General features: G+C 36.2%; 1 protein-coding gene across 1 annotated transcript; it reads right to left on the minus strand.

Annotated features, from left to right (window-relative positions):
- Positions 1 to 1,797: 1,797 nt before the first annotated feature.
- Positions 1,798 to 15,576, minus strand: LOC132101533 (E3 ubiquitin-protein ligase arih1-like). Its single transcript, XM_059506568.1, has 14 exons — positions 15,091 to 15,576; positions 12,865 to 12,932; positions 12,603 to 12,747; positions 10,559 to 10,651; positions 9,497 to 9,552; positions 8,820 to 8,886; positions 8,374 to 8,480; positions 7,925 to 7,967; positions 7,086 to 7,157; positions 6,869 to 6,999; positions 5,472 to 5,529; positions 5,119 to 5,379; positions 4,905 to 5,017; positions 1,798 to 4,177 (listed from the first exon to the last, which is right to left on the minus strand). The coding sequence occupies exons 1-14, from the start codon at positions 15,373 to 15,375 to the stop codon at positions 4,093 to 4,095; spliced, it is 1,584 nt and encodes a 527-aa protein (XP_059362551.1). The 5' UTR covers positions 15,376 to 15,576; the 3' UTR covers positions 1,798 to 4,092.
- Between the last annotated feature and the right edge of the window lie 188 nt (positions 15,577 to 15,764).

Raw genomic sequence — 15,764 nt, forward strand, 5'->3', positions numbered from 1 at the left:
AAATATGCTTTGAATTGATGAGCAGTGAAGCACTCAAAATCTTGAATTAGTCTTTGCAACCCAAAAACTTGACATAACATGATATTGTTGTATGCAAGCAGTGTATGTTCAGTTTCAACTCTCCTTTTGTGTTTCTGGTGTCAATAATATTTTAGTTGCTACTGTGAAGTTGTTGGCAAACATTCCCAGCAGGTGACGTGTCGGTAACCGTGTTTAAGCTTTCCATGCAATTTGATGAAAGGGAATGCTGTATAGCAACATGTTTAACTGTTTACAGAATTATTTTTATATTTGCTGCTGTCACGTGTTATATACCTGATTTTTAATACCTTTAAAAAATTAAATCTATTTGGGTTGTTCAAATTCATAATGAAGTGACTTTTATTACACATACTTTTTTGTTTTTAAAAGAAGTGTCAAGATGGAGGCTGCATTTAAATGTTCAAAAATGCAGTAAAAATGGAAATATTGTGAAATGTTACAATTTAAAATAACTTTGTTGTTTTAATTTATTTAAAAATGTAATTTATTACTGATGGAAAAGCTGAATTTTCAATTGTCACTTTTGCTCCATTTGACGTGTCCTTGCTGAAGAAAGGTATACTTAAAAAAAAAAATTCTGTACCCAAACTTTGTATCTCAAATTTTGACTAAACCCTCAGACCACATCCACACGTAAACGTATATTTTTTTAAACTGAGTACAGCTTCTTCCCTTTAAAAAAATAAAAATAAAATCACCTTCCACATAAAAACGCAAAAGCATGCTATGAAGCACTGTCAAGAGCATGCCAAGCCAACAGGTGGCGATATAATCTCAACCGTAAAGCCATGTTGGCCAATCAGAAGCGTGTGAACCGTTTTTATACGGTGATGTGGCCAAACATCAAAGAAAAAGAAGCGTTTTTGAAGTGCCTTAGTTACCTTAATTTTTTAAAGTGGTTTCCTTATTCAATTCTGCAACAACAAAACATGTTTCAAGTGCTACTCTTCGTAGAAATTTCTTCTACCTCCCTTTTGTCATTTTCAAAAGAAATTGCAAAATATACTCTTTTTAAAGAGATATTTTACCCAAAAATGAAAATGGCCATAATTTATGTCGTTCTAAACCTGAACACAAAATATATTTTGGAAAAAAAAAAGTTTTTGGTCACCACTGATTTTTTTTTCCTGGCAGGGAAAAAATACTATGCAAGTCAACATGGACCATCAATTTAATTACCAGCATTTTTCAAAATATATTTTATGTTCACCATAAGAAAGAAACTGATACAGGTTTGGAACGACATGAGGGTGAGAAAATAATGACAACATTTTTGGGTAAACCATCCTTTTCAAGTCTGTTGGCAAATCTTGTTATCTTAAAGTATTTCTCACAGAGCACAAAATTAAAGAGTTAAAACAGTTGAATAATTTATTCTCATAAACTTGGCCAATGACACAATGTCCACCAAATCCATAGCCCATGTTTTATTGTCACAGTTCTTCAGTTTAGACCAGGTAACCAATCCTGTTGGCGAGCTACCTACCTGCAAACTTCAGCACGCTTGGTTTAAACGAATCAGTTAAGATTGGTCTCCCTCTGGTGGACATTTACATTAAAATCCAACTCTCAGATGTCCGTCATGACATCTATGTGCTTTATTTGTGGACTGCATAATCCTTTGGATAAGATCCTGTTTTATATAAAGCATAAACAGCTTCTTGTTTTACTGACATATGACCCGAACCAATAACAACACTTGATGCATCAAACACACACTGGCTTGAAACAAACACGAAAGCTCACAAACTAAAGCAATGTTTGCAACATTTTGCACTTTAATATTGGTTTTCTTCAAAACGAACAACTAATTTCTTACACATTTGTACACTATGTATATAAGAAAAAAATAATTGCATAAAGAAAAGATACATGTAGAAAAGTATTAAAAGTTTTTGGATGTCTCAACAAAATGAGAGCAGCTGCTTTTTTGTTACCGTGAATATTAAATTTGGATGCTTATGAACTAGCAGACATGATCAAACAGGCTTAACTGAGAAGTGAAGTGGCCGGAAGGGGACAGTTAAATACACACACTATGCTGCATACAGGGGCAGTATAACCACTCCATGTTTTTGTAGATCACATTGTGTGTCCCATTGTAATAGAAACTATAGGGACCTACAAAATACACAGCCAAACTTCCCAAATGTTCCCATTTCTGTTCTTGCAGAAATACCCAGTTCTCATTTAATAGTCAAAGCATGTATGTTTATACCTGGAAGACCATCTCAGCACTCATCCACGGCACATTACAAAGATTACATTTAAAAAATTGCAATCATTCCCTGCACACAAAGCAAAAGGTTTAACAGGCAAAAACTCAACAGAATGCTATTAATTGAATGAAGAATGCATTTTAGGACATTTATTTTCATGGAGCACATTTGAAGTATAAAAGAAAAAGCAAAAAGCCAATAGGAGTCACACTTCCAGCAGAATGTTAGGGGGGAGAAATCATCCATTTGAGATTGACACTTTGGTGTTGTCTGAATACGCCAACTTGATCTGCAATGACACTGTCCCATCTGTGTCTATCCTAGAACCCCACCCCTGTACCCCTGATGACAGGGTCTCTGTGCTTCAGTGATGGTCACGGTGCATCCACACAATTTGTACAATTCTGCATGAACAAAGTGTAGACAAATGCAACATCACAGTACGAAGGTTACATCACATATTCCCTGCAAACTATATCATGACTGGAAAACCATCCCAGGTGCAAACGTGATTATGTGTTAAAGTGGCATGGAACCTCACAGCAGAGATGACGGTGGCTTCCGACTACTAGCTCTGCGGTGTGCAAAACAATCGATTATGTGGAAAATCCCTAACCCTGTTTGTCAATGGCTCAGTCAAAACACTTGAAAGCAGCTCAACAGGCCCAGCAGTACAATTTCATCAACATGCATGTTGAGCAGACGGAGAAAGAACCTCGAGCTGGGGTCGGGACTGAAGAATGAACTTCAGAGAGACAAAAAGAAATAATATAAAAAGGTTATATGAGTGAATGTCACTCAGTTTGGCTCTCAGAAATTATTCATATAACTCTTAAAATCATATTACGATATTAAATCAAACCTAGGAGGAGAATAACAGCAAAGGAGGCAGAGCAGAGGAAACCACTGTTCTGTTTTAAAAGTTTGAACTCTTGCAAAAAGCAGCGAGCATTAAACCTCCCCCATTTCCTCCAACTGTAAAGCCAGAAGTTCAGAAAAGCGCCACCTTGACATGATCTGCTTGATTTGGCAGAATATAGCCCTGTGGAGCAAAGGGGAGGAGCGGAGGGAGAGACATAGACTCCTGATTTACGTCAAGCATGTGTCAAGTCCAAACTTCTTCAGAGGGGCGATCCAAGATAGGGAAAGACACTCAATCTACACAGCAAATATACATTTTTTTTTCTTTTTTTTTAGATCTGTAAAGATAAATATCTTTTTAAAATGATGCAAAACATGCCACTCTTACTCTTAACTTCCATGCATATGCATTATTTACAAATTGAAAAATACCAATTTTATCTCTGATTTTTTTGGTGTTCTATTCCACTAACGTCTGTAAGCCAAAAGGTCACCACCTTACAATCATCCATTCGGCAGCCCAAACACAAATCTCCCCAGACATGGTCAGAATGGTTAAAGCCATTTTGAAAACAAAGTCCATTTTCCACACACAAAAAGAATATTTAAAATAAAGTCACACATCCACAAACATAACTGATAAGGAGGGAAAAGATTTCCGAGGGAAAGGTCTTACAATGCAAGCAAAAGGAAGATCTTTTGCCTTTTTGTTGGATTTCTCAGTCTTGCGCTTCACGCTGCTAACAATACTGTTGAACATGTAATATTTTATTTGTAATATTCTAACTTTTTCACTTAAATATAATTTACTCTTATGCTTTTCTTTAAACAAAAAGCTGGAAAAATGATGCAATGCAGGGCGGTTTGCCGGGAAGCAGGCAGCAGAGGTCTGTGCTGCTCTGTTGTCATTGCATCAGCGCTCTGGTGGGTGGAGTTTGTCTCCGAGAGTCTGTGGTGTGGAGATGTAGCCTCAATCCTCGATGTACTCCCACAGGTCTTTGTCATAGCCTTCATGTACGTGTTGCAGCAGCACTCTCCGTCTGCTCTCACAGTATCTGCACACAGGAGCATCAAAATATGGACCGTTATGAACTCAGAAGTGATGCATGCACAATCTTCCTGTAAAGCATGGACATGTAATCATGCTTGAATCCAAGAAAACGCACTTTGAATGAAATAAAAGTTGTTTTAGGTCAGGGGGATTCAAACTGGTGTCCAGGGATTCCTAAGGGGCCATGGAAATATTAGGAGATTATTTTATTATATTTTTTCCAAGTTAGTTTTTAAGGTGGTCAAAGTTAACTTAGGTAAGACAGTTAATAATAAACGTATATAAATATCTAATACAGCTGTCAAATTGCGATTAAAATGTATTAATTTAGGTACTTTTTCCCCCCAAGGAAAAATAATAAATTTGAACAATAATAATAATAATAAATTTGAAAAATAACATACAGCATATATTTTGAAAATATTTACATGTACTGTATATATTTTTATCACATAAATTAATTTTATATATATAAACGTAACATTTTCTTAAATATATACATATGCATGTGTGTGTGTGTGTGTGTATTTATATATACATAATAAATATACACAGTACACAATGTAAATAAAAACTTTTATTTTGTATGCAAATAATCCTGATTAATCATTTAACAGCACTAAGCAAAATAAAGAAATGCATACAGCTTTGGAAAGACATGAGGGTTTTTAAATCATGAGCATTTTATTTCTTGGGTAAACTATCCCATTAAAGAAAATTTGTATACTTGCCTGTATTTATCTTGTACTTTCTGCTTAATGTCCTGCAGAGAATCTTGGGAGATGTCCCGTTCCAGGTATCCAGACAAAACCTCTGTAGCATTCTCCAGATCTGCCTGGTTATTCTGGGTGCAAGCACATAAACCATCAAACACTTCAACTGAGATTATTCATGTTCTAATAACACAATCCAACACCTTTTCAAAAATGAGCAACTTTGGTGTACCTCGAAGATGATAGACTGGTTGTTCTTCTTGAGGTAGAATGCAAAGACGTAGGTGAACATGAGGGTGGAGCGGCACTGGCACAGCACATCCACGGCCTTCTTCAGGAACTGCACCTCGATCCATGACATGTTGTGCTGCTGCATCTCCTCCATCTTCTGTTTGACCTGGGCGTACAACTTGTGCTCGAAGCGCAGGCTCTGCATGTGGTTCATGTAGCGGTTGCAGTAGAACAGGTACCTCTGCAGGGCTGCTCTGGAGCGCTGCACAGTATGTACAAACATAAAAAATGTTTACTAATGGGTCTGCAATTTGCATGTTCAGACATCAGCACAAATGGACTGACATCATTTACCTCTTGAGCATCCCGGGCTGCCTTGGCATCATCCTCGTTGTAACGATTGCAGTTGTACCTATGAGGCAAAACATTCAAGAACTAGTCCTATTAGCCACTAATGTTTTAGACATCAATAAACAACTGTAAAATTCAACAAAAACTGTTATATATAAACACATAATGAAACATTCAACTGTTTGAATTTCATCGGTCTTCAGATGAGTGAGTCACTCTAGGTTTCCCTAAGTGATGTTCGCAAGTGATCTGTAAACAGATGACTATGGAACGAGGAGGAGGAGAAAGCTAGCCTTTGAGCTCTCAAGTTTAAGTGGGACTTGTTGATCAAAGACGTGCCTTGGGAAAAGGTAAAAGAGAAGCATTTAGGTTTATCTGAGAGAGTTCAGGGAGTTCATATTTGATGGCAGATTGTTCTGGTTAGGTGTGTTTGGTTCTAAAAGCTTACATAAACCAAAATAAAACATTTATAGCAATGAAAATCTTTTTTTCTTTTTTTTTGTATTTTTGAAAGCATTCTGAACCAAAACCCTCCACCAGCTGCCTAGCTTAACAACTGCTGTTCTACTTCAATTAAGGATTCAAATTCAAAGGCAGACAACCTACAACAAATCCTACTTATGGGGAACAAATTAAAAATAATAAAATACACAGTAGAAAAATACATATATAATTTTTTTCAAAGTATAATATATATATATATATATATATATATATATATATATATATATATATATATATATATATATACACACACACACACACACATATAAATATACATACACATACACACACACATACATATACACACACACATATATATATATACACATACACACACACATACATATACACACACACATATATATATATATATATAATTAAAATTCCATGCAATTTTATTGTTTTGAATAAATAATATTTTAACTATCTTAAACTGAACCATTTTAACATTATTAAATGCTTAATTTACCATATCCTGCTTTTAACTTTTATATGATACTGGTCATATCAGATCTGTTTGTCTGGGAGTTTTCTCATGGCTGCTTATTATATTGCGTTTTTAACAGGCTTGTCTCTCCTACTCAAAGCACAATAACCTGGTGGCTTTTATGTGATATCCGGTAACTCTTCACCTGAGGATTTGATGCAGAGAAGGCATTTGTGTGAGAGAAAGGTTCAGAAAAGAGAGGAAGAAGAGCAGCACATGTACAGTACACGCACAGAATGTCAGATACTGTTAAAATTTAAAATTGGAACTGGCTTGGGAATCACTGAAATACATGATCTGTGCAGATGCATACTTCAATATTCATATATTTTGAATATATGTTAATTTAAAGTCTTTATAACCTTAACCAAAAAAAAAAAAACACTAGACTATACAGATCTGCTCCTACCAAGCAGAGCCATGTGGCTCCCAGGGCCCCAGGCAAACCCAGCAGAATTCTGCTTTGCAGTTCTGGTTCCGGCACACCATGTGGTTGCAGCCACCATCTTTTTCTATAGTGACGTGGCATTTTGGACATTCCTGCAACACAACAGGAAGAAAGGTTATTCTTTCAGGTCATGAGAAGATGCAGAACTTACCACATCACAGCAAGCCTAACAACTAACCTTTGTATTTGCTGCAATCCAGTTTGATGTCTCACTGTCATCATCACATTTTTTAATCCACTTCCTTAACCACTGCAGAACGAGAGGTAAAATAACAGAAGACATACAGGAATCAATTCACCATAACAATTAGGAAAACTAAAAAGTAAGCTACTCATGACAGAATATCATATATAATATACAAGAGAAACAAGTTGTGTCAGTTGCTTATGAAGGGTTAAATGTATTCTCTCCCTGGAAGATGAGTGTAATCCCCATATGAGAAGCACAGGGGACTAGAAGCTTCCTTTGTTTTTGCCAAGACTACCCCCACAATAACAAGACTCTGTCTCTGAAGAGCCGAGAGTAGGAGAGATGGCAGTCTGTTAGCTTCCTTTACCAAACCAAATGAACATGTTCCCTTGCTTTCTTCTGAAATTATTACTCTTAAAAGTGCATTCATTGTTTTTTTCAGTGCTGTCCTTAACATATTTCAGAATGGATGAATGTTAATAGCATTGGAATGGGGTATTCTACTAATTTTGCCTCAGTATTTAGTGAAAATAGGTGTTATGCTCAGGGTTTTGGGGTTCATATCAATGAAGGGAAATTAAATAAATAAGGGTATTTATGGAAAAGGTTTGTCAGCCAGAAATAACAACCAAAACTGTGCTTAACTTTTAAAAACACAAGCATTGTTGACAAGGGAAAACATGAAAAATTTGCAATGACACAAAGCCATGACTCAACATATTTATATATAAACACTGATAGCATTGTTGTGCGATTCTATTTGGATTTTTAACATTCTATTCGATTCTATTTGAGGATTTTACACATATAACGCTGCCTCAACACACCTTACACTTCACTGGATCGTGCCAATTTTCTCCACAGTTGAAGCTGCAAAATAATTGAAAATATATTAGCATTCTCTCATCGAGCACAAACATTACGAACACAAAGCACTTGAATTCCTTTAGAATTATATATAAATTATTTTAAATAGTAGTAATAATTTTAATAATACATTTTTACTGAATTTTTAAATCAAATAAATGCATGCTTGGTGAGCAGCATAATAAATACATTCATACAAATACATAAAATGACTCTTTGTTCTAATGGTTCTAATGAGTCATTGTTTCCCAAAATGAACAGGTAGCTGTGATGGCTGGACAAGATTACCAGACTGCCATCTAGGGAACATGTCTCCTGAGTTCTAGCATCACAGACTTGATCAGGCCTAAAACTGATCTGAGGTCACATTCCAAAAGTATTTAATCTCATTAGCAGTTCAGCCTTTTACCAAAACTGCCGACCACACTTGCACCGTACGGGTTTGGCATCTGGATACTGTACTTTGACAACATGATGGCAGTCAGGTGCTGGACACCATTTTAACAGTCGGTTACACTGCAGAGGAAGAGAACAGAGTAAACCAAATTGACAAACCAGAAATCACAACTTAAGCAACTGAATGCTGATGATATATGTACATATATTTGATAAATGTCTTGAGTTTCAAAAAAAAAAACAGGTAACCTGACCTTTTTACAAAGTGTTCAATGTCACAAATATGCTTCGGTTTGATTAGATCTTGAAGGAATCTTAAACATTTCTTCATTTTACCTACAAATTTATTTTAAATTGGCCAGAATCTGAAAGCTTTAATTCAGTTCAAGAATAAGAGATTTTCTATGTGCTATCAGACCTTTGGGCCACACTTTATAACAGAATGTAATTAAATCATACCTCTACAAAACTATTGGTTATTAAATGCTGGTACTTCAACTTCACTTTTGAATCTGTAATCAGTCGCCTGTTGGAAGAATTGAGATATATTTAGACAGACATGCATGCTCAAAAACTGTATTTGTTTGCATACAAAAGGATCAGACCCTGTAACTGCATCACAAAAGCAGCAGGGAGATCATATGTAGGTTAAGATAGCTATGCGAATGCAAAATAATCTAACTGAATCGACAGGAAGTGCCATGTTGTGACTCACACCTCCAGCAAGACGGGTAACAGAGTGTCCTACTTCTGACTAGGAACAAACTCTACCAGCTCATCTAGGATAGCCATAATATACTTCAGGAAACACTATTGCAAAGCTGAGCTAAGAATAATGAACCCAACAAGGCTTTCGTACATCACAAGCATTGGTGATGTGAGACAAAGTATACACCGTATATATATAATTTTTTTTTTCAATTTTTAACACCATGCCACCATCAAGGCTACACTTACCAAAAGGTTATAAAAAGACATTTCAGATGTACACTAGACAAAAATTCTAAAATACATTCCGGTGATATTTTTTTTTTTAATTCTGAAAAAAAATGCAATAAAATATGCTTTAAAAAAATAATTAATAATAATTTACTTGAGCCTTTCTATAAATGCTGATTCAGGTCTCAAACACTTACATGACTGTGTTGTCATCCACCAGAATATCACAGCTATGAGCAGGACAAGAAATGGTCTAGAACGGAAACAAGCAAGCTTGTGTTACAACAGGTCAGAGAAACAGACAGAATGTCAGATGACACAGAACAAATCTGCTACAGCCAGTGTGAATAGTTCAACGGCTAAATATGAAATAGCTGCAGTACTATCAGACTGACGTGTGCTCTACGGACAGTGTTTGCTGTCAAACACACTTCCTGCTATAAATGCCTGACTTTACAAGCAATAAAAGTAAACACAGCTAGTTATGTTCACAAGATACATAAATAATCAAGAGAAAGGTTGTTTGAAAACCTGATCTGTGCATTAGAATTTAAAGTGTAAATGCAGTGGCTGCAAATTATGTTTATAATATTAAGCGAGCAATATTGACACTGCTATTCTATTTTTCCTACAAAGAGAGTAAACTTTACAATTACAATGAGATTTAGCAATAACAGAATCACTTTAAGGCTACACTTTCATTCAAAAGTTTGGAATGGGATGAGTTTTTTATAATATATCTATTTTTTAGCAAGAATACATTAAATTAACAAAAATAATAATAATAATAATAATAATTCCAACAAGTGCTGTTCTTTTGAACTTTCTATTCATTGAAGAATTCAGAAAAATACATCATGGTTTCCAATAAAAAATAAAATTATATAAATTATTATTTTATATATAACTTTTTTCAACATTGCTGCTAATAATAAGAAATGTTTCTTGAGTACCAAATCAGAATATTAGAATGATTTCTAAAGGATAATGTGTTAAAATATTAAAATAAATGTAAAATGTAAATATATCAAAATGTTGCTGTTTTTACTGCATTTTAAATTAAATAAATGCAGCCTTGGCGAGCATTAAAATTATTTCAGAAAAAAATCTTATCGACCCCAGACTTTTTAAATGTAATGTATAATATTAATTTGGTTTACTCTTCAACTTTTTAAATAAAGGTGTCTTTGTTAGTTGTTTCTGTCACATTCTAAATCAAAACTTTCACTGGTATTAGAATCAACTAGTGAAATTTATACCTGTCCCATTCCTTCCTCTATGATTTTGGTGGTTAAATAATCACCCCAGCACTGCATGCAGAACTTGTGCCCACATTCCAGACCAGTGAAGTACTGCAAAAGAACAAACAAACACCAAATCCACATTTAGAGAAAGTCACAGTTATTAACACAAGCAACTACTGAGAATCTCTATTTCCAATAGTCACTCAAAAACTCAGGACACAAATGACAAACACTGCAAAACATTAAACCAAAAAAAGCAATGAAACCAATCCTAGCTAACAGCTATCCAGTTGTGTGTGCCCATGAAACAGAATGAGCCTTGTTCTCTTCAACAAATCGATACAACCAAAAAGACTGTTTTTGGCTTAGACAGGGATCTTACAAATCAGTTCTGACCAGGTGACAGAAGAGTCAGCCATAGTCATTATATACTGCTCCAACAAAGTATCCCTTTGTCATGCATTTTACAGTCTCAGGCCCCCCGGTAGTAAATGCCTGGTTCTCTCTCTTGGGACAGCAGACAACGCTGCAAGAACAAATCAGCTTAATATTTGTGGTAGCACTGACGCAAGCAGAGCATTGCTTACAACAACATCACAAGTAGTTTAACAGCCCTGTGGAGACAGCACTAATGGTATTTAGGGAACGTCTCTTGGGAACCGAGTGGTGGTCAGCTTTATGAAGCAACACATTAACATTAAAATGACAATTTGACATTGGGTTAAATTAAACGTCCCAATAAACTGCTAGTTTAAATGATTAAATTAAAGATTGAAGCTCTTAGTTAAGCAGAACTCTCAAACTGATAAGTTTGCAATATCATGTCACCCAAACTGATCCTTTATTTTACACAGACAAGCCATAAGACAGGGATTTCCTGGTTGATGTTTTAGTCAAATAGTTCACAGTCACGATTCAAAGCAATAAATAGAACGGTTTACAAATCCCTGCTGCTTAATCCAGAGATGCTGGCTCTCATGACAAAGCTGGTCAAAACAATACATGCATGCATGCATGCCACACTCAATCTTTTCAATGATGCACAAACATTTCTCAAGGTTCCCTGCAAATCCGAAGACCGGCCTGTTCCTCTCCTCAGTTGCTTTGTGTACAATTTGAGTAATCTAGTGAAGAGATTACTGGTTAGAGCAGCTCATTAGAAATCCTTCCTGCCGGCTGAGACACTGCAGCGTGTAGCACAGAGTGGCAAACGAGTAAACACAGATATGTCAAAATAATACTGCACACCACCTTCACATATACCACAAGGCAACAGAGTCCCATCCATGTGGTAAATAAGCTGTTCACACTGCAAAGCGATTCAACAGATCAACTCTGAAAAAACTGGCACAGAAGGAATCTGCAGACGTTGCATCTAAAGTGAAGATTTTCAGAGGAAATATAGAGAATTTTGTAGAATGGATGTAAAAACACTACAGCACAATCTGTAAAATTAAGTTATCCATCTGTTCTTTTTAACCTTTTAAGCAGTAAAATCGTTATCAACTGTGAAAACACAAGAAATGTTTCTTGAGCATCAAAAATCATCATATTAGAAAGATTATGTTGCCCAAAAGAAAAAAATTCAGCAGCACCATCAAATAGATAGATTTAATTGTAAAATATTAAATTAGAAATTTTGTATTTTAAATTGCTTTTCCTGATGGCACAGAATGAGCAAACCTATTCTAATAATAACATTTCACAATGTAAATGTTTTAATGTATATTTGATCAAATAAATGCAGCCTTGGTGAGCTTAAGAGACTTTTCAAAAACATTACAAAAATCTTATCAGGACCAAATGTTTAAACAGTAGCATATGTTAAATGGAGCTGAGAGTACTACACTTTTTATTGGCTGAAAGTATAATGAAATTGGCCTAAATATCTGCTAAAGAGCATTCAAAGGGAAGTGAATGTGCAAAACTGTGTGAATGATGAGAATTCCATTTCCAGGCACAGATTCAGTGTGAGTCTGATAATAAGCTATCAACACAGCAGCCGTGGAAAATAGATTAATCAGAGGCAACAAAAGCGATTCCGCTGGGGGGCACTGACCGAGTTAGGATAGTTGAGATAGCAGATCTGACATGGCATGTCTTGTGCCGACGATCTTGTGTTCATGAGGCGCGTTCGAGACTTCTTGCTGGGGTTTATAACGTGACACTCTGAAAATAGCTTGTCCAGGTTACCATCAAAGTACCTGCAAAGAGATAAACAGAAGATTTTTCTCAAAATTTGCTGTTTCAGTATTGAACAAAGACAGGTGTTAGCTGACTCATAATCTGGTGAGAGGAAACAAAACACACTGAACAGCTACCTTTCCATCAGCTTTTCTTTGTCCCAGTTGAAATGACTAAGTAATATTCTAGTGATTGTAGCAGGATTCTGTAAAAAGAGAGATAGGCACACATCTTTTTACCCATCAAAAAAAGCAAACAAGCACACATTTAACAAAAAACAAAGCAACAAAATATTGGTTTAATTTTAAGTATATACACATTTTGCACACACACACACAAACATATAGGCTACATGCATTGGAATGCTTCCAGTTTCATCTTTTTCTGCGCAAAATATAATGACTATCATACATTTTAACCAGGATTTAAAGAAATAGGAAATTCAGTGTAACAACAGTTTGTATACCAAAAATCTTGTCAGTCATATTTAGAACAAGAATCATTAGATGACATTAAAAGACTCGATTTAAGGATCACAGGATTGCAGTCATTTTAAATCTTTACCAGTCTTTGTCAATGTCCTACAAACCTCTAGGTTTCACCCATTTGTAAGCCAGAAGTTTAAATCATTGAAAACATAATACAATTTTGTAAGGTCACTTATTCTTTTAAATATTTTAATATGTAAAGGTCAGAATAAGCATGTTGCTTCATTTTTGCATATTACACTGAAATATTATGGAAATTTTAGTTTCACAAACATTATTTGAAACATTTAATTAGACACTTTACTTGCATTTAAAATCACTTTTGTAAACTTTATTTGATGCTGTCACCAAAAGAGGTCTTTCACAGTGTGGCCATCAGTAAAATTCTAAGTGAAAACATTTCATTTGTCAGTTGTACCTCTGACTACTATTAAAACTCACAAAAAACTAAACAAAATGTAATGATCACAAACTGCTAGTTTTCTGCTTAAATCTAGATAAATAATTTGTCAGGAACAGTTTACTAGTTTGGTTATTATTGTGTGACAAATTACCAAGTAAAGCCTAAATAACGGCTAGCTGGGTTTGTGTCACGAACAACAATACTCCAAAGAGCAGCAATGAAGTGATTCTCACTTTGTTGAGACAACAGAGCTCATTCTTGCAAGTCAGGGAGACAAGGCCTGTACTACAGTACTCCAAAAAGGTTATGGGGGCTGACATGTCAAGGTGCACATTGACAGGCAATCCAGAGGGATGCAGGGACACGTGACCACCATAACCTTCTGGATTTGCAACCACCCTAACTAGAAGATCCTCAACTAAACCAAAGGTCTTCTTTCCCTTCTGTAGAAAATGTAAGCAAGCTTGAAATGTACTGGGACAAACACAGCAGACATGCATCAAGCAAGCCACAGCATTAATCACTGCAACTTATCACAGTAACAGCATGTAAACATAATAAAATGCATTTGCTGACGGCACAGAACGAGCAAATCTAATCAATTAGCACAAAATCTGGAAATTAACCAGCATAAACATAACAAACTGCGGGACGCAAAGTGAAACGTCGAGCTTCAGGAGACAGTTAATACTCCAAACAGCTTGTGGCTATGACACTGCAGCAGAAAGCTCACATAAATCATTACTCAAATTCACTTTGATGAGCTATTTTTGTGCTGTTTAATCAAACATAACCAGCCATGATGAAGCTTCGGTTCCGCCATGTTGTTGTCGGGAGCAACTAGGTAACTCTCACATGCTAACGCGACCTGACCCATATATCCCAGCTTCAAAGATGATGCAGAAGACACCTTCCTCTTCATCAGACTATCAACAGCCTGCCCTGAATACATATGAAACACATGAACACCTCGCATTGTAGTCTCTGGTTTAATTAAATTTGGGCTTGTATGCTCGTGGTTAGCTTACTAAGCTAGTGTGACCAGGAATAAGTGGGTTCTAATAAAAATGGAGTGATTTGCAATATTATTATTGTACTTTATGTGACATTGGGTTGGCATATGTTAGGATGCAAACATTTTGACAAGACAAATGTAGTTTTGTTAAGCAAAGTCTGGTCTGATTTTGTATGCAGGTGAACTAGAAGCCGGTTAAGCATCTTATGTCATTACTGAATGTTTTAAAGACAGGGAAAAGACTGGGTTGAGCCAAACCTACTCCTTCATATCTGTGATCATGACCATGTATTAATCTTTTAAACCCGTTTTAACATCAGTTTGTTTCAAAGGACAGCTGGTGCATTTTCATGTCTTGTGTTGTCAACGGGGGGCAAAGTTTCCCAGAGCGATGTAAAAATCTACTCTTTTGTTCTAAGGGCTGATCTGAGTTCAGGGAAGCCCTGAAAACACTCACCTGGATGACCTCGTTGACCTCCCTGATACACTCCACCATATGCTGCAGGATCTGTTCGGCGGTTAGCACTTCAAAGCGGTAGTCTTCCTCATACTGCCCCGGCCCGAGGCCGCTGCCCCCCGTCTCCCCGCAGTCGTCTCTCTCTCCGCCGGCCACAACGGGATCAACCAGCTCCACCTCGCCGAGCTCCAGGGTGTCGTCGGCGGTCTCCTCTTCGCCGCTGTCTTCGCTGCACTCCTCTTCCTCATCGTCGAATTCGTAATTGTAACCCTCGTCTGAGTCCATGACTGGGTTGCGTTTAATGTAGCGACACGCCAAGTGGGATAAGTTTGATGTGTATTTTTGGCAGATAGAGCAAAACAAAGCGAGAATACTTCTTTAGCTTGCTAGCATTCCAGTTTTTCTAGGAGCAAAGAAAACAACAACAGAAGAGCGACGCTTCTGCTGCTGGGCCAACAAAGAGACGCAGCGTCACGGGCAGACGCTGGCTGACGTCATGTGCGTTACCCAGAACAAGACATGTTTTAAAATAAAGTGTAAAGTGTATAAGTTTTTATACAGTCTGTGAGTTAAACCTTTGAATATGTTCAGTGTAACATTTGTTCTATTAAACATTATTGTATATATATATATATATATATATATATATATATATATATATATATATATATATA

The sequence above is a fragment of the Carassius carassius genome, chromosome 23 (assembly GCF_963082965.1).
Source record: "Carassius carassius chromosome 23, fCarCar2.1, whole genome shotgun sequence".
Taxonomy (NCBI): domain Eukaryota; kingdom Metazoa; phylum Chordata; class Actinopteri; order Cypriniformes; family Cyprinidae; genus Carassius; species Carassius carassius.

Excerpts from the sequence above, each read along its gene's own strand:
- LOC132101533 (XM_059506568.1), bottom strand. The coding sequence starts at position 15,375 with ATGGACTCAGACGAGGGTTACAATTACGAATTCGACGATGAGGAAGAG. Across the intron at positions 12,748-12,864 it reads AAAGAAAAGCTGATGGAAAG|GTACTTTGATGGTAACCTGG; the intron begins GTAGCTGTTCAG and ends ATCTCTTTGCAG. Across the intron at positions 8,481-8,819 it reads TAACCAATAGTTTTGTAGAG|TGTAACCGACTGTTAAAATG; the intron begins GTATGATTTAAT and ends CTTCCTCTGCAG.